At 34.6% G+C, this 18,935-nt stretch overlaps 1 protein-coding gene across 1 annotated transcript in view; it reads left to right on the forward strand.

The window, feature by feature from the left end:
* The window catches only part of TDRP (testis development related protein), a 53,761-nt gene extending 35,122 nt beyond the window's left edge, over positions 1 to 18,639 (forward strand). The window contains exons 4-6 of the mRNA XM_074209555.1: positions 13,576 to 13,679; positions 15,704 to 16,014; positions 18,416 to 18,639. Of these exons, the coding sequence (XP_074065656.1) occupies positions 13,576 to 13,679; positions 15,704 to 16,014; positions 18,416 to 18,450 (450 nt within the window). The 3' untranslated portion in view covers positions 18,451 to 18,639. The remainder of the gene's footprint in view (positions 1 to 13,575; positions 13,680 to 15,703; positions 16,015 to 18,415) is intronic.
* The last annotated feature ends 296 nt before the right edge of the window (positions 18,640 to 18,935 follow it).

Consider the following 18,935-nt stretch of genomic DNA (forward strand, 5'->3'; position numbering starts at 1 on the left):
TGTTGCCTTTATATTTTAGTGAGAAGTTAATGTTACTCTCTGTTCCCATTCGTCCATATCACAAGGTTAGGATCAATGATTTAGAACAGTAGGGATGTTAGAGTTCATCAAATCCACCTGCATCATTTTACAGAAGTGAAACTGAGGCCTAGAAAAGTAAAGTGATTTGCCTGAAGGTCACATGGAATAGAACTGGGATTTGAATTTACCACATCTATAAGAAATTGTTTAATAATTAATAACTAAGACTCACAGAAAGAGATAAATTCAGAGCTTAAAAACCCAATTCTTCCATTTTATAAACTAATTTCCAATTATTGTATAATTTAAAATTTTTCAATATATCCACAGGTAAAGTTTAAAATATACATCTCTATGTGGCATCTATTGATTTGACTGATATTCTCTGTTACTTTCTTGTAGATTATTCAGGGTCTTTATCATGTCTCCAATATTTTTACTTCATATACATATTTGGGATTGAATTTAAGATCTCCAAGGTAATTGAACATAACTCGGGTGGAGGAATATTGATATGAAGACAGTTTAGGAATATTCATTTTTTTCTTTAGAATTTTAACTGTGTAACATCTATTACATTCTTTTTTTTGTTTTTGTTTTTTTGCAAGGCATTGGGGCTTAAGTGACTTTTATTATTATTATTATTAATTATTATTATTATTAAGTATCTGAGATTGGATTTGAACTCAGGTCCTCCTGACGCCAGGGCCGATGCTCTATTTACTGCTGCCCCTTCTATTACATTTCTTGCATTTAAACTTTTATCATTTTATTTTCAAAATTTAACCTTTTTTTCTCTTAAGTTGCTGCCCCCTCCCCAAATACTCTCTTAATGCAGGGGGGAGGGGGAGAGTAATCAAAATTTCTCATGGACCATGTTTTAAAAAGAATATATCTTTTTTTTGGTAAGGCAGTGGGGTTTAAGTGACTTGCCCAAGGTCACACAGCTAGGTAATTATTAAGTGTCTGAGATCGAAATTTAACTCAGGTCTTCCTGACTTCAGGGCTGGTGCTCCATTCACTGTGCCACCTGGCTGCTCCTTTTTTCCCCCCCCTTCATTTTGATCATCAATATATAAGAAGGAACACATGTATCATCTTCCTATATATTAATCTTAAGCAGTTTATCCTTATTTCTTAGTGAGCAGTAAAACTGTCATTCGGCATCTTGCCCTGTCTTAGTGCCCCATTGTGGGCATGACAGAATTAGGACATTTTTAAAATAATGATTTAAATAAAAACCATTGATAGCCTCATCTGAAAACTGTGCTTATCTTTTAATCATTTTTCAGTTGAGGAATGGCTCTTATTTTTTATATTTTTTATAAATTTGACTCAGTTCTCTGTTTTTGAGAAAAGAAGTCTTTATCAGAAACTTGTTTCAATATTTTTTCCCTGCAGTTACTATTGTTAACTGTATTTCCCTCCATCCTATTCCCTCCACCCTCATTTTATTCTATTCTTTCTCTCCTTTCACCCATTCCCTCTTCAAAAGTGTTTTGCATCTGGCTACCTCCTCCCACAATCTTCCTTCCCTTCTATCACCTACCTTCTTCTTTCCCCACCGCTTTGTCTTGTCCCTTTTTCCTCCTACTTTACTCTAGGGCTCTGAGCCAATTCTGATGAGAGTAAGGCCCATTCACTCTCCCTCACTTTCCCTCTCTTCCATTCTACTGCAAGTTTTTTCTTTGCTCTTTTATGTAAAATAACTTATCTCATTATGCCTCGCCCTTTCCCTTTCTTCCAGTACATTTTTCTCTTACCCATTAACTCCATCTTTTTAATTAAATTGTCTCTTCAAATTCAACCTCCATCTGTGCCTTGTCTATATATGCTCCTTCTCACTACCCTCATAAATGAGAAAGTTCACATGAGTTATCAGGAAAATAAGCAGTTCAACATCATTAAGTTCCTTATGATTTATTTGCTTTTCCTGGTTTATTTTTTTATGCTTCACTTGAATCTTATATTTGAAAATCAAATTTTCTGTTTATCTCTGGTTGTTTCATTAGTGGAGTTTGAAAGTCTCCTGTTTCCTTGAATGTCTATCTTTTCCCCTGAATGTTTACTTTTGCTGGGTAGTTGATTTTTGGTTGTTATCCAAATGTTTGCCTTCCAAGCCCTTTGATCCCTTAATGTAGAAGCTGTTAAATCTTGTTTTATTCTGGTTGTGTTTCTTTCTGGCTGCTTACAATATTTTCTCCTTGACATGGGAGTCCTGAAATTCAACTTATAATACTGCTGGCAGTTTTCATTTCAGGATCTTTTTAGGAAGTGTTTGGTGGATTTTTTTCAGTTTCTGTTTTATCTTCCAGTTCTAGACCAGGGTTGTCCAAACCTTACTGTTAAAAGTTTTTATTGAAACAATAGACAATATAGAACTTGGCTATAATATTCCTCCGGGTTTTTTTTTTTTTTGAATCTCTTTCAGGAGGAGATTGGTGGATTCTCTCAATTTCTATTTTTATCCTTTGCTTTTAGGATATCAGGGAAATTTTCCTGTAGAAATTCTTTAAAAGTGAGGTCAAGGCACTTTTCCTGATCATGACTTTCAGGTTACCCAATATTTTTTAAATTGTTTCTTCTGGATCTGTTTTCCAGGTCAGTTGTTTTTTTTTCTTCAGTGAGATAATTCAAGTTTTCTTTTAGTTTTTTCATTATTTTGATATTGTTTTATTGTCTCTTGATTCTTTGTGAAGTCATCAGCTTCCTTTAGCTCCATTCTACATTTGAAGGAGTTGTTTTCCTCAGAGAGCTTTTTCGTCTCCTTTTCCATCTGGCCAATTCTGCTTTTTTTAAGTAATTCTTCTCCTCATTAACTTTTTGAACTGCTTTTTCCATTTGACCTAAACTGGTTTTTAACATGTTGTTTTCTTCAACATTTTTTTGGATCTCCTTGACTAAGTTGATGACTTGATTTTCATGTTTTTCCTGCATCTCTCTCATTTCTCTTCCCAATTTTTCCTCTATCTCCCTTACTTGATGTTCAGAATCTTTTTTGAGCTCTGTCATAGCCTGAGCCCAACTTCTGTATTTCTTGGAGTCTTTAGATGCAGAAGCTTGGACTTTCTCATCTTCTGAGTATGTGTGTTTTGAACCTTCATGAGACCAAAGTAATTGTCTATGGCCAGGTTCCTTTTTTTCTGTTTACTCCCTAGCCTGTACCCTGGTTTTGGGGTGCTTCCTAAGCTTTTTAGTATTATTGGGATACCTCCTGCAAGGACTTCACTTCCTTCAAGGTCTTAAGAGAGACTTTTGACTGCTGTCCTTGCCTGTGCTTTGGACTGTGGATGACTTCAAGCCCTCCCCTCTGCCCTGGAGCTGTGAAGAGGGTCCCTGCTCTATGGCAGTGGGGGCCCCAGACTGCGATCAGAGGAGAGACCTTGACAGTCTCCCTCCACCCCCTTACCTTCTGTGGGCTGAGTACTCTGGCAGCAGCTGCTGGGCTGCTCCCTGCTGGGTGGCTCTGTGGGCCTGCTTCTATTTCCTGGGGTCTGGGCTGTGCTGAGAGCCTTGGTTGCACTGAGGAGGGCCATGCTGGTCTGGGCTTCGTGCTCCTTCTGGCAGAGATCTCCATGCTGATCTTCCAAGTTGTGTTTGGTGCTCCCTGGGTTGGAAGATTGGGAAACACCTGCTGCCAGGAGCTGGTGCTCCCAGGGATCCAAATACTCTGCAGGCTGTTCCTGGAGGGCTGGAACTCCTTTGCTCAGGTGGGGTGAGCCTAGTCACACCCCCCCCCCCCCCAAACCCTATGGATCAGAGCCTTCCCATGATCTTCCAGGTTACCTTGGGCTGGAGAATTGCCTCACTGGATCTATATGTGGGTTCTGTCTCAAAAATTTAGTTAGTCATAATTTTAAAGTTTTGAAATATTTTGGAGAGTACTCCTAGAAAAGGCTATTCTCATGCAATCATCTTGGCTCTATTCCCCCCTCCTTTTTGAGCTTTTCCATGGCCTAAGACAAATTATATTTTTCTTGGAGGCTTTGGATATAGAAGCCTTGACTTTGATATCATCTTCTAGGTGTGTGTTTTGATCTTCCAGATGACCATAGTTACTGTTTATGGTCAGATTTTTTTTCTTCTGTTTTTTGCTCATTTTCCCAACCTAAGACTTGATTTTTGTGGAAGATGCATTGTTCTGAATTTTTGATGGTTTTTGCAACTGTTTTCAGAAACACTTCTAGGGAAATGCAAGTTTTCAATTTTTACAAGGTTTTATGAGAGATTATGATTACTGTCCTGGCCTCTGCTGCTCTGGTCTGTGGGTGACCACAAGCACTTCTTTCTGCCCTGGAACTGGGAGGAAAGTCCCTGTTCTGCTACAGCAGTAAGCTCTGTTATGTCCCAAAATGTGACCTAGATCTGAGTATGGACAAAGTAACAGAGTCCTGCCTCAGTGATAGAAAAGAGACCCCTGTAATCTTCTGAATCCCTTACCACTTGTGATCTGAGAGCTCCAGATGCAGCTATTACTGCTAATTCCCACCCTTATCATTTTTTGATAATGGCAATTTGGTTTTCTTTTTCTCTTTTAAATAAAATTAAAATATATCCCCCCCACATATATAAAGCAGCTCATAAGTTTAATTTTTATTCAACGGTATTTTTAAACTTTCATTTTTATGTGTCTCCTTTGATTTTTTAGGATTTCTATTTTGGTTTATAATTGGAAAATTTTTATTCTTTTGAGTTTTTTAAAAATTGCATATCTAACTTGATCTCCTTTCTCCCCTTTTTTTATTGATATAAGAATTTAGAGATAAATTTTCCCTTGATTTTGACTTCAACCCACAAATTTTGCAATTTTATTTCATTATTGTCTTCTTAAATGAAATTATTATTTCTGTGATTTGTTCTTTAACCCATTCATTTTTTAGAATTATTTAGTTTCTAATTCCATTTTAGGTTATGCTTCTAAGACCCTTTATTAACTGTTATTTTTATTGCATTATGCTCACCAAAGTGGGGCATTTAAAATGCATGTTTTTCTGCCCTAATTCATGATTCAGTTTTTGTGAGGGTTCCATATGCAGGTGAGAAAAATGGAATGATGATGATGATGATGATGATGATGATGATGATGATGATGATGATAATTTTAAAAATGGTATATTTCTTTCTCTTCCCATTCAGTTTTCTCCAAAGGTCTTTCTCTTCTAAAATTTTCCTGAAATCCTTTTCTTAGTTTTTGAATGTTATTTTATTTTATTTTTTCAATCACATGCAAAGATAATTTTCAACATTCATCTTTTTATAAGCTTTTGAGTTCTACATTTTTCTACCACCCTTTCTTCCTTCATGCCCATGAGTAATCTGATATAGGTTCTACATGTACTAAAATCATGTTTGTTTTTTTTGGCAAGACAGTGGGGGTAAGTGACTTGCCCAAGGTCACACATATAGGTTTATTAAGTGCCTAAGCCCAGATTTGAACTCAGGTCCTCTTGACTCCAGAGTCAGTGCTCCATCCACTGCACCACCTAGCTGCCCCCTACAATCATGTTTAGCATATTTCATGTTGTAAAAGAAGAATCAGAACTAAAGGAGGGAAAAAAATGAGATAAAGAATAAAAACAAATTTTAAACATTGAAAATTGCATGCTTTAGTCTCCATTCAGACTCCATAGTTTTTCCTCATGATGTAGATGGCATTTTCCATCACAAATCTTTTACGATTATCCTTAGTCACTGCTGAGAGGAGCTGCTTCCATCATCTCAGAATGTTGTTGTTGATGTGTACAGTGTTCTGATTTGACTCACTTCACTCAGAGTCAGTTCATGCAAGTCTTTCTAGACTCATCTGAAGTTCAGCTGCACATTTTTTCTTATATAACTATGTAACATATTTCTTATATAATATTTTTATACCATAATTTGTTCAGCCATTCCCCAATTGATGGACATTCTCTCATTTTTCAATTTTTTGACACTACAAAAAAAAAAAAGCTTCTATACAATATATTTTTGTACATATAGGTCTTTTTCCCTTTTATAATCTTTTTGGGATTCATTTATATATAGTTTTATTACCCTTTGGGCATATTTCCAAATTGCTCTCCAGAATGGTTGGGTCAGTTCAAAACTCCTAGAACAGTTCACCATTGTCCCTGTTTCCCCACATTCCCTCTAACATTGATAATTTTCCTTTTTTTGTCATATTAACCAAATCTAATAGGTATAAGGTACCTCAGAATTGTTTTAATTTATATTTCTTTAATCAGTAATGAGTTGGAGCATTGTTTCTTATGACTTGATTTCATCTGAGAACTGCCTTGTCATGTCCTTTTCATATCCAATTGGAGAATGCCTTACATTCTTAGACAGTTGTCTGTGGATATTAAAATTGTTTCCCTGTTTCCTACCTTCCTACTAATCTTGGTTGCATTGGTTTTATTTGTACTAAAACATTTCGATTTAATGTAATCAGAATTATCCATTTCACATTTTATTATGTTCTCTATCTCTTCTCTTAGCATAAACTCTTCCTCTCCATAGATCTGAGGATAAACTATTCTTTGTTCTCCTAATTAGATATCACCCTATTTTATATCTAAATATCTTTATATCTAAATCCTGCACCCATTTTGACCTTTTCTTGGTATAGGGTGTGTGAGGTGTGAGTTTGTTTCTAGTTTCTGCCATACTATTTTCCAGTTTTCCCTCATCTTTTTTGGAGTCTTTGAGTTTATGAAACAATGGATTACTATAGTTCCTTACCACTGCTTCTTTTGTGCCTAATCTATTCCACTGATCCACAACTCTTATTTCTTAGCCCAGTATCAGACAGTTTTGATCATTTCTGCTTTATAATACAGTTTTAGATATGGCATACCTAGACCGCTTTCCTTTGTATTTTTTCCCATCAATTATATTCTTGGCCTCTGTTACTTCAGATGAATTTTGTTACTTTTTTTTTAGCTGTATAAAATAATTTGTGGGTAGTCTAGAACTGAATAAGTGGATTAATTTAGGAATATCAGACATGACAGGGAGTCCTTGGGAGGAATGGAGTTGGAAACAGCACCAGTAATGGCCACTTACTTTTGAAGATTTGTGTATCTCATGACTTCATCAGAAACACTGTCTTTCTTTTATGTATATGGAGCAAAATTTCCTGGATACACCATCATAGCCAACATTGGCATCTAATAGTCTATGTGATTATAAGAAGAGCTAAACAGGATGAGAGAGTGATGAAGGCAATGTATGGTACAGACCACTGGACTGATCACAGACTCATCTTTTCCAAGCTAAGTATTCACATTCAACCTAAGCAGTGGTCCCAAGGCAGAATGACTACCAAAACAATTAATGTGAAGAGATTAGAGCACTTCTTTGAATGGAAACCATTTGTTGCTCATTTGGAGAGAAACTGGAGCCAATACACAGTTGGCAACACTGGAGCAGAAAAAGAGCAGGCATCTTTTAGAGATTTGGTACATCTATTTATCTGGGTAATGAAATTTTTGATGAACATGATGGAGAAATACAGAAGCTTCTGAATGAAAAAACAAGAGCTCCACAAGGTTTACCAGCAGGATAGTTCATCTATTTCTAAGGCAGAATTTAATTACATCAAAAATAAAGAACAATTGAAGCTAAGAGAGATGCAGGACTCTTGCTCAGTAAGAAGATAGATGAAATTCAGGGTTTTTTTTGCAGATTAGCAACAATCCAAAATGCTTTTATAATTCCCCAAGGGCTATATATGAGCCAAATACATAAGGTGCATCTCAACTACTCAGTACAGATGGAACCACATTGATTAATAATAGGGACATGATCCTAAAGAGATGGACTGAATACTTAAATGTATAGTGGTTTGCTGAGGTTGTCATCTATCAGTGCAAAAACCATTTACCACCTCAAATTGAAGTCAATCCATCCCTAGTTGAAGTTCCAACTGAGGAAGAGGTTTGGAATTTCATTAGACTGGCTTGATGTGGCAAAACACTTGGTGCTTTGAGATCTACAAGGTAGAGGTTCCATTGCTCATCCAAAAGTTGACTGAAATTGTTTAGGTTATATGGCATGAAGAGATTATCCTCTAGGAATTCAAGAATGCCTTCATTGTCTACTTCTATAAAGGTAAAGGGAACATAATGTCCTATGACAATCACAGAGTCGTTTCTCTTTTAGTCATTGCTGGTAAGATTCTTGCCAGAGTCCTTCTCAATAGGCTGATCCTTCACCTGGGGGATGGTCACTTCCCTGAGAGCCAGTGTTTGCTGCCCAACAACTCCTGGAAAAATGCCAGGAGCAGAACAGAGGTCTGCATGCAATGTTTGTAGATCTGACGGAGGCCTTTAGTACTGTCAGTCGTGAGGGCTTATGGAAAATTAAGTCAAAATCTTGCTTGATGGAAGTTTATCAGTATTGTACATTAGTTTTAAGGATAGTGGATGATGTTCTTCTCATTTTATGGTCACCATTGGAGTGAAACAAAGATGTGTCCTTGCTCCCATGCTTTTTAAAAAAGCATGATGTTTTCAGCCATGTTACCTAATATCTTCACTGAGGATGAATACAGCATCAAGGTCAGCTATCACAGTGATGGCAGATTCTTCAACCTGAAAAGACTACAAGCCATGATCAGTTTGGAGGGAGTGTTGAAACTTAATCTTCTATTTGTAGAGGATTGTGCATTGTGCACTCAATACAGCTTCTGAAACTGAGATGCACCAAAAAGTATGGTTCAGTTCTCTGCTGCTTGTGCTAATTTTGGCTTAACAATTAACACCAAAAAGACTTATGTGCTCCATCAACCAGCACCACACCATCCATATATAGAATCATTAGTTATAGCAAATGGAGAAATTTTGAATACTATGGACAAGTTCATTTACCTTGACAAGTATCCTTTCCAGGTAGGTACACATTGATAACGAGGTTGGCACACATTGCCAGAGCTAACTCAGTATTTGGGAGGCTTGAAAATGTGAGAGAGAAGAGGTATTAAATTGATTGCTAAACTGAAGGTCTACAGAACTGTTGTGCTGACTTATTGCTATATGCCTGTGAAACTTGAACAGCCTTTCAGCACCATGTCAGGAAACCGAATCACTTCCATTTAAATTGTCTTAGGAAAATTCTGAAGATCACCTGGCAGGAGCAGATATCAGACACTGAGATCCTTTCTTGAACTAAACTGCCTTGTATTCCAACATTACTCCAGAGTGGGCAACTATGATGAATTGGCCACATTATTAAAATGCCAAACATATGCTTGTCAAAAAAAAAAGTTATTTATAGGGAATTCAACACTGGGCTAGTGCTCATAAGGGGGTCAGAAGAAGTGATACCATTATACCCTGAAGGTCTCTCTTAAGAACTTTAGAATTGGGGGCAGCTAGGTGGCGCAGTGGATAAAGCACCGATCCTGGAGTCAGGAGGACCTGGGTTCAAATCCAGTCTCAGACACTTAATAATTACCTAGCTGTGTGGCCTTGATCAAGCCACTTAACCTCATTTGCTTTGCAAAAAAAAAACTTTAGAATTGATTGCACAGCATGGGGAACACTGGCACAGGACTGCCCAACATGGTATGCCCTCATCAGAGAGGGTGCTGTGTTAAATGAGGAAGGCAGAATTGAAGCAACTCAAAGTAAACATGACATAAGTAAGCTTAGAATAAACTTTCCAGGTATTCACATGAACTATTTGTGCCTGATCTGTGCTGGAGCTTGTCATGATCTGATCAGCCACAGTCGGCCACATTGTAATTTGTCTCAAACATAATGATGTCATTTTGTTCTTCTTTGATAATGAAGGACAAGAACCAAGAACCAATTTTTAGTCTTTTATTACACATGATTTTTATTGCATCATAATTTACAAAGGATACATTTAATATTTTTGCCTTTCTTCATTTGATTGTGAAGGTTTTTTTAATACTCTAATACATGGTCAATTTTTGTGTAGGTGACATGTACCACAGAGAAGGTGTTTTGCTTTCCATTTCCATTCAGTTTTCTACAGAGATCTAACATATCTAAATTTTCTGAAATTATAGTCACCATTTTAACTTTTCTCCTTGCTTATTCTCTGGTTAGATTTAATCTCGATCTGAGAGAGGAAGGTTTTGGTCTGCTAGTATAGTTTTGCTCTCTTGTAACTGCTTCAGCTTCTATAAAAGTTTGGATGACATTCCACTGGGTGCATTTTTTGTTTAGAATCGATATTAATTCATTGACTAGTATTTTTTTAAGAAGATGTACTTTCCTTATCCCTTCTAATAATGAGATCTATTTTTGCTTTTGCTTTGTGTAAGATCAGAATTTCTGCCCTTCATTTTTTTTACTTCAATTGTAGATATATATTCTGCTCCAGCAAATTGCTTTTATTCTGTGTGTTTCTCTCTTCTTTAAATGTTTCTTGCAAACAGCATATTATAGGATTCTGGTTTTTACTCCACTGTGATATCCACTTCTGTTTTATGGGAGAATTTATCCCAGTCACATTCTCAGTTATGATTTCTGACTCTGCATTTCACTCTATCCTATCTCTCCTGACCCACTCTTTGTACTTTCCTCTTTGCTTTCATCCTGTCCCTCCTCACCACTGTTTTGCCTCCATTCTCCTTCCTCTCTCTTCCCTCCTTTCAGTCATTCTCCTTCTTGTTTTCTTTCCCCCTTTTTCCTATTTCTACCTTTTTTTCCTTTCTCTCAGTCCCTTTCCCATCTCCCCTCCTAATTCCCTGTAATGTAATCTAAACCCAACTGAGTTCATTATTTCCACTTTGAGGCAAATCCAATGAGAGTTAGATTCAAGTGATTCTTCTTACCCATTTCCTTCTTTCCCTAAGCTTGTAATAGGTCCTATGTGCCTCTTCATGTGATGTTATTTTACCCTATTTTGTCTCCCTCTCCTTCTTTTAGCAATATAATCCTTTCTTCATATCTTAATTCATTTTGATATCATCATATAAAAATTAAATTATGCTTATACCCTCTGAGTATATCCCTCTAATAGAAATGCTTGTAAACAGTCTTATTGAATAATTTTTTTTCATTTCCTGTTTGCCTTTTTAATATATCTCTTGAGTCTTGCTTTTGAAGACTAAATTTTCTGTTCAATTTTGTTTTTTTAATCTGGAAAGTTTGAAGGTCCCCTATTTTGATGAATGTCTGTGTTTTTCCCTTGAAAGAATATTCTCAGTTTTGCAGTGTAGTTGATTCTTGGTGGTAATCCCAGTTCCTTTGCTCTTTGGAATATCATATTCCAGGCCTTTTGATCCTTTTCTGTTGAAGCTGCCAGTGCCTGTGTAATGCATACTGTAACTCCTTGATATTTGAATTATTTATTTCTGACTACCTCCAGTGTTTTCTCTTTGATCTGATAATTCTGGAATTTGGCTTCAATATTTCTTAACTTTTTCATTTTAAATGCCTTTCAGGAGGTAATTGGTGGAGTCTTTCAGCGATTGTTTTATCCTATGGTTCTTGGACATAAGGCTAGTTTTCTTGGTGATTTCTTGAAAGATGTCCAGGTTCTTTTTTTGATGCTGGCTTTCAGATAGTCCAACAATTCTTAAATTATCTTTCCTGGATCTTTCCATAGACTTGTTTATCCAATGAGGTATTTTATATTTTCTTGGATTTTTTCATTTTTTTTGATTTTCTTTGACTGATTCTTGATGTTTTATAAAGTCATTAGCTTCAACTTGCCCATTTCTAGCTTTTAAGGAATTATTTTCTTCAGTGAGCTTCTTTATATCTTTTTCCATTTTGTCCAATTCTGATTTTTAAGGAGTTCACTGAAGAAATGAAATTTTTATACCCCCCTTTTCCATTTATCTGTTTTGCTTTTTTAAGTTCTTTTTTCTCAGTGAATTTTTGACCCTATCGAATTTGGTTTTTTAAGGTACTTTTTCCTTCAATATTTTTGTACCTCTTACCAAGATATTGACTCTCTTTTCATAATTTTCTTGCACCATTCTCTTTTCTCAATTTCTCCCCAGCCACTCCAATTGCTTTCTTTAGCTCTTATAGGAATTCTTATCTGCCTTATTTCCAGTTTGCATATTTTTCTTTGAGACTTTGGATATAGCTGCTTTCACTTTCTTTTCTTCTTCCCTGTTACCATACCAGGGAAATGTGGTGTGGTGGATAGAGCACTGGCCTCGGAGTCAGTAGGACAAGAGTTTGAATCCAGAGTCAGACACCTGACTCCTACTAGCTGTGAGACTTTGGGCAAGTCACTTAACCCTGATTGCCTCACATCCTAGGCCATCTCCAGTCGTCCTGATTCATATCTGGCTACTGGACCCAGATGGCTCCAGAGGTGACAGTGAGGCTGGTGACTTAGTCCAGCACGCCCTCACTCAAATTCAATTCATGTGCTTGTCATGGCATCACCTCCCTCATGTTTTGGTATTCTTTGAGAATGAGGAACAAACATTAGTAGCTTTTTATGATTATGTTCTTTTGTTGTTGGTTGTTCATTTTTTTAGCCTTTTTTTTAACTTTTTAACTTTATATTAAAATTGGACTTTGTTCCCACTGTTCTGGGAGTTTTTGGGTGCTTTCACAGTGGTGTGATCTGAGGAGAGGTTTGGTCAGTTTTCCTGGCCTGTTCTCTGGTCTTTACCTAGGAAAGGTCACTGCTCCCCTGCAGCTCTAAATGCTAGTGCTCCCCTCTGCCTTCAAAGTGTGACTAGGGTCTCTGGTTCCCTGCTCTCTCAAGTGCTCTCTCCTCTTGACCTTGAAATTGTAAATAAACAGTGCAACTGGCTCCTGTGCCCAGGGCTCCTTTTAATCTTTCTGACCAGTCATTTTACCCCTTCTTAACTGCCTCTGAGTAGAGAGCCCTGGGAGCTGCCACCACCACCATGGAAGCCCTCACTAGGGCCTCCAGCTAATGCTGTTGTGCTCTAGGCCAAGTACCCAGGTGTCACAGATCTGATCTGACTTCCTGAGCTGTTTTGGTCTGAAAAAATGTCTCACTCTGACCCTCTTAGTTCTGTGGCTCCAAAATTAGATTTTAAGTGTTATTTTAGTTTTTGGAGGGGAATACTGGAAAAGTTGGGCTAGTTGATGCCCTTATTCTGCCACCTTGGCTCTGCCTCCTCTTTCATGAGTTTCTATAGCCTCCATCTCCCACATTCAAAAGCTGATATTAAGTATCATAAAATTTAGTTTAGGATGATCTTTAGTCAATAGAAATTTTTTTGTCCTTTCACCTATATTAAAAAACCTTTTCATCTTTTTTTTTTTTTGGTTTTTGCAAGGCAGTGGGGTTAAGTGATTTGCCCAAGATACTAGGTAATTATTAAAGTGTCTAAGGTCTAATTTGAACTCTGGTCCTCCCCACTCCAGGGCCTGTGCCTTATCCACTGCACCACCCAGCCACCCCCAAACCTTTTCTGTAAGCAGAACCCATCAGAATTTTGTGCCATGATGAGGCATTAGAGTAGGGCTTTAGTAGTCACTGTAATGCTATAAAACTTAGAATAAGGTGTTAGTATGTATAGGATTTTGATCTGCTCATTTGCTATTTCATATTAAATGTAAACTTTTAGCAAACTAAAGCAAACTAAAAATATTTTATTAGGTTCAGGGAGCCAGTTTCCGAGGTTGGAAAGAAGTGACCTCAATGTTTAATAAAGATGATGAACAACAACTACTAGAAAAATGCAAATCTCCAAAGTTTAAAGGGTAAGTAGAAAAGTTCATCAGAAAAAATTATATTAAAAGAATAAGGCAAGGAAACAGATTTGAATGAAAAAAGGAAATGATGTGTGTAATTATGTTGAAATGTATTTGTGTCTTGGTTTTCAAGTATTTTGGAAAATTTTTGTTGTTTGGATTTTTGAGCTGTCCAACTCTTCGATAGGGTTACACAGCTTATAAAGTGTCTGAGGCCAGATTTGATCATTAAGATGAGTCTGCTTGATTCCATCCAGTGCTTTATCCTTTGTGCCACCTCTTACCCCTTGAAATTAGTGATAGTATCTTTTATTTTTAAGGAACTTCACAAACTCAAAAATTAGCCATATTTATGGTGTTACAATTATTTGTAAAACTAAAGCTTTCAGATTTTTTTCTTTGTGGTCCTATAAATAAATCTATTGAACTATTTTTAAAAAACTTGGTATCTATATTTTAAACAGAAAATGCATTCTGTTTAATGTAACTTAGAAATTTTAGGACTTTTTAAAATTGTTAACTGAAAATTACATCTTGGAGTTAGCTATTAAGATTGAAATTTGCCTTGCCTTAAGCAGCTTCAGTTGATGAGAAGTCAAACTACATTAGAGATTAGGCACTATTACGTTTTAGTGGCTTTAAAAATATGTACATTTATATGTGTATATTAGTTTAAATGTATCTATACAACTTAAATTATTTTTTATTCTAGATGAATTACATTGATAATACCACTATGTACATTTTTAAAAGATGGATTGACTGGCAGTACTTTTCTTTATTTTAATAATTATTATAACCTTTAACTTCTGGCAAAGTAGATTTGATTTAAACATCATTCTTTTCTGGACAAGCTGGTTTTAACAATGACAAGCTTAGATAATTTTAAAAACTTCTTTTCGGTATGTTTATATCATGGAACCGTTCCCCAATTCTAGGTAGAATTTATTTTGTGGAAAATATGTTTTCCTGAATTTTAGCATTTAAGGAAAACAAAACCTTTTATTAAACCTGATGGGGGACAATCCTAGTTAAAGGTATTCAACTGCAAATCCTTGTTGTAAATTGATTGGTCTTTTTTGTAACCTATATTTTTGTAATCATACCTCAAATGCTGGTAGAAATATTAATGCATTTTTATCAGTTTATACTATAATATTGCATTAAAGTTTATCCTTGCATTATTCCTTGTCCCTAATTTTTTTTCCATGAAAACTGTGTGCAGTCTGTCTCAAATTTTCCTCTTCAGAGTGAATTTTATACAGAAGTGGTTTCATATTCAAATGGAAACAAAAGCCATTAAACTATACATAGGGATTCTTGTGGACCAAGAGGAACATATATTAATGTTATCTTTGATCTATCATATTCATATTTATTTTATTAAATGTTTTCCAATTACATTCTAATCTAAGGACATAAACATCATAGACAATAGGTCATGTGATTGACACCTGAAATACAGTCCATTGTTTTTAACTCATCTTCTATTTCTCATTCTAAAATTTAACTTTAGTCTGTTACTTTTATCCTAGTAGAAACATAGTTCTCTCACAATAAGAACTAAAACTCTTCTTTGCTTATAAATTTGATTGGGCTTCTGCTATTAAAAATATTTTTTAAGAGTTCTAGGAGGAAATCTTTAATTTCATTAATAAGGAAAATGCCAATTCCATGACAATTTAGTTTTACTATAGCTGTAAACAGTTTATCAAGTAAGTAGGTATTCTCCTCTATCTGTGCAACATTTTAGTAAATAGTCTTCTTGAGATACTAATCCTTTGATAAATCTCAATATATTATAAATTTTTAGAATTGATTTTAGATTACTTGGGAATGTTAATTTTATAAATTAAAAGTTTTGAAGAATGCTTTCAGAATAATTTTGGTAGCTCCCCTCACCCCCATTAAAAACTTCCTAACAGTTTATATCTAATTTTTAAAAAAATGATTTAATTGGAAGCATAAAATTAAAAATTGCAAAGAATCTTTTCAAGAAAGTTGTTTAATATTTAAATTTTCACGTATTTTAGAACTAACTTAAGAATAAAAGAAGATATGAAGACTGAAAAGAAATCTGGATTTTGGGACAGTTTAGTATTAAAACAGAATATGCAATCTAAGAAACCAGATGAGATCGAGGGATGGGAGCCACCTCAAATTACTCTTGAAGATCCAGCCACTGATCTAGGTGACTCTTCTAAGGACCATCTCTCCTGGCCAGGTTGGGAAGATGAAACTAAAGGTTCCACTAAATACACTAACCTGACCAGCTCAGGAAACAGTTCCAGGTGGAGTATAAAATCAGCTGGAAAATTGGTCAGCATTAGACGGCAAAGCAAAGGTAATCTTACTGATAACTGGGAAGAATTAGAATGATAATGGCGATTTGAAATACTTCATAAGTGAAAATATTCCTTGATGTCTATGTATAGTCAAACCAAAATTTGCTCAATATTGCACCTATATGTTAGTTTTGTTCAGAATCTTATATTTTCTGTTATTTTTAATTAGTATGTCAATAAATGATTTGTCTGTTTTTTCTTTGTTTAAAAAGAATAGAAAACCTCTTTTGTGCCTAGTTTTTACATTTGAATTTTTCTAATATGTCAGCTTATTGACATAACCAAAAATACCGTTTTTTCCTTTGTGAATGTATACACTGGGTTTGAATTTGAATGCCTTATCTAGAAACTTCTAGGTTCTTGGGATCCCAGGACTTCTGAAGTTACTGATGTTAATTGTGGATGACTTCCCTTAAAAGTCAATGTTGATTTTTAATTTGCCACAAAATTCTTTTTATGCCATAGTTATAATTCCTGGGTTTTTGTTTGAAAATCTTCTTTCCTTGTTTTTTTAATTAGCCATTCTGTTCCTGTTGTATGTTATATGAAATATGAGACTGTAGCAGTTGTACAATTCTCTTCCATTGCCAGAAAATTGCAATCAGAGAGTTAATGTCTTCCAAAGTTTAGGCTAAAAGTTATTTAATTTAGCAAAAAATTAAAATTTGCCATTAAGAAAACTTGGTTAAATAGTTGAATAGAAAAGTAAAGGGTTATAATTGAGTGCAAAATGTCAAATAAAAAATTATATTCATGCAATGCCTGTGGAGAAATAGCTTCTAGTTTGCACATGAATAGTAATGATTCTGGTTTTGTTTTGGTTTTATTTTTCCCTTAGTTCTCCTTCTTGACTTTTAAACATTGATCTTATTTTAAAATTATTTATTCTAAAAAGCCACTGTGCTTTTATGTTGTCAGGGTAACTAAGGAAAGATAGAATGTGTGCTATGTGACTTGGTACTCTTAAATTTTAGTTTGGAATTAAATTGATATACTTATGTTCATTATAGATTTCAAACTGTATAATACAAAAACTGAAAGTGCCTCTTTTTCTATTATAGTCACAGATTTGGATTTAATTTTCAAATTGTTATTCTTAATGTAATGGTTGTTAATTAGTTACATATTATCTTGTAAAAATTGACTATTTTTAGGAGGAAAAATAATTTATGGCTGATCCATTATTATCACTATGAAGTTATTTCTTGAAGTAAAAATGTTTTAAATTTCTAAACTTTATTGTCTTTTTCTCTGTCCTCATGTCAGGTGTCTTTAGCAATATGCCACCTCACCAGGGATGCTTACATATTTTATCTGAATCACCAATTTGTTTGAAGAGAAAAATAGTCATAGCTTTTATTGGTAAAGAATAATTTTTTCTTGAGATTTTTTTCAGGAGAAGATTATATGCTTCAAAACAGGCAATTTACCAATATTGTTAAACTGCACTCTCCCTGTGCTTTGCAAACCACATAGTGCAATTGTACTTCTGTGCAGTTCAGTTTAAATGGACTTTCCAATTAATATCTCCTTGGAATATCTGAGTATGCCTGATAGTAAAACTATAAAGTGTATAAGAAATTCTAAAACTGATATGTTTTAGGAAAAAAAATATTTTCTTTTACAAGAATAGTCAGAGGATGCTATGTTTTAAAAATTTAAATGTAATAAATTTAATTTTTTTGTTCAAAATATAATAGAAAGCTTTACTAATTCTATGCTACTTAGCCTTGTTGAGGAAGAAAAATAATTTGCCTCAGGTAAATAAGTTGATATTTGTTTTTTGTTGTCAGCATTTTTTGCAGCTGTGTTTGCTAAAATTACATAAGGATGCATTTCATAATTCATAGATCCATTTCATAGTTTATTAAAATTTAAGATCAGGAGCAGTGTTTTGACATGTTTTCAGCTGTTGCTGATTTGTGAAAATAGAAATAAATCAATTGAAGATCTTATTAACAATTCTTTAACTGGGGAAAGAGGTCAGGAAATGCCATTCCCCTCCCCCCCATGGGAGTTATGTTATACCAAGACCAGTAAGTATTTCTATGCCTTGAATAGTTTATTGTCAAGTGCCTGTATTTCATCTTTTAATGTATTTGTCATGCATAGCTGGAGAAATAGGTCTGTATAATTACAAAAAGTTTCCCATAATCTTAATTTTCTGGGATTAAAACTATATTTGGATCAGAATTTGCTATAATTTATCTGAATTTTTCTTTCTTACAGATGGAATATATTAAAACAAAATATTAATGTTTTCTGTATAATTGTATTGTTTGATTTTAAGATAAAATGAATATGTTGTTATTTTAATATAATTATTTATTATATTTTGTAGCATAATTCCTTTTGAGGAAAATTTCACTAAAGTGGGTTTTTCTTTTGTTCTTTTCATAGGCATTTCATTAAAGCTCTTACCCAGAAAATATTGAGGCCTTAGTTTGTGGTTTAAAATGTTTATATATCCTGAATATGATCAGGAGTACTGGATGCGTGCAACAGGGATAGTATGTAACTCTTTAATGCTTTGTTTGATTTTGATGAGAAATTGGTCATTCTTCATAAAAGATAAAGAATGAATTTTGAGGTTATACAAAAAATAAAATTTTACTTAAATCTTTTCCCCTATTGCCAATTTGCATGATTATTGGCTTTTATTTAAGTTAATGCTTCAGATGACTGTAATTAGTCATAGAGTGATTTGATTTTTTTTAGCCTTATCTTCAAATGCAAATAATACTTGTAGAGTTTTCCCATAAATAAAGAAATAATTTAAACTGGAGTTTCATGATCTTTTTTTTAATCTTCAAATTTCCCACATAGTAGGTATATCAAAATTGTCACAATAATTAAATTATCAGTGGTTGGTGGGACCTACCTCTGAAATACTATTCTTGATACGTGACACAGGTGGATG

The sequence above is a fragment of the Macrotis lagotis genome, chromosome 1 (assembly GCF_037893015.1).
Source record: "Macrotis lagotis isolate mMagLag1 chromosome 1, bilby.v1.9.chrom.fasta, whole genome shotgun sequence".
NCBI classification, from domain to species: domain Eukaryota; kingdom Metazoa; phylum Chordata; class Mammalia; order Peramelemorphia; family Peramelidae; genus Macrotis; species Macrotis lagotis.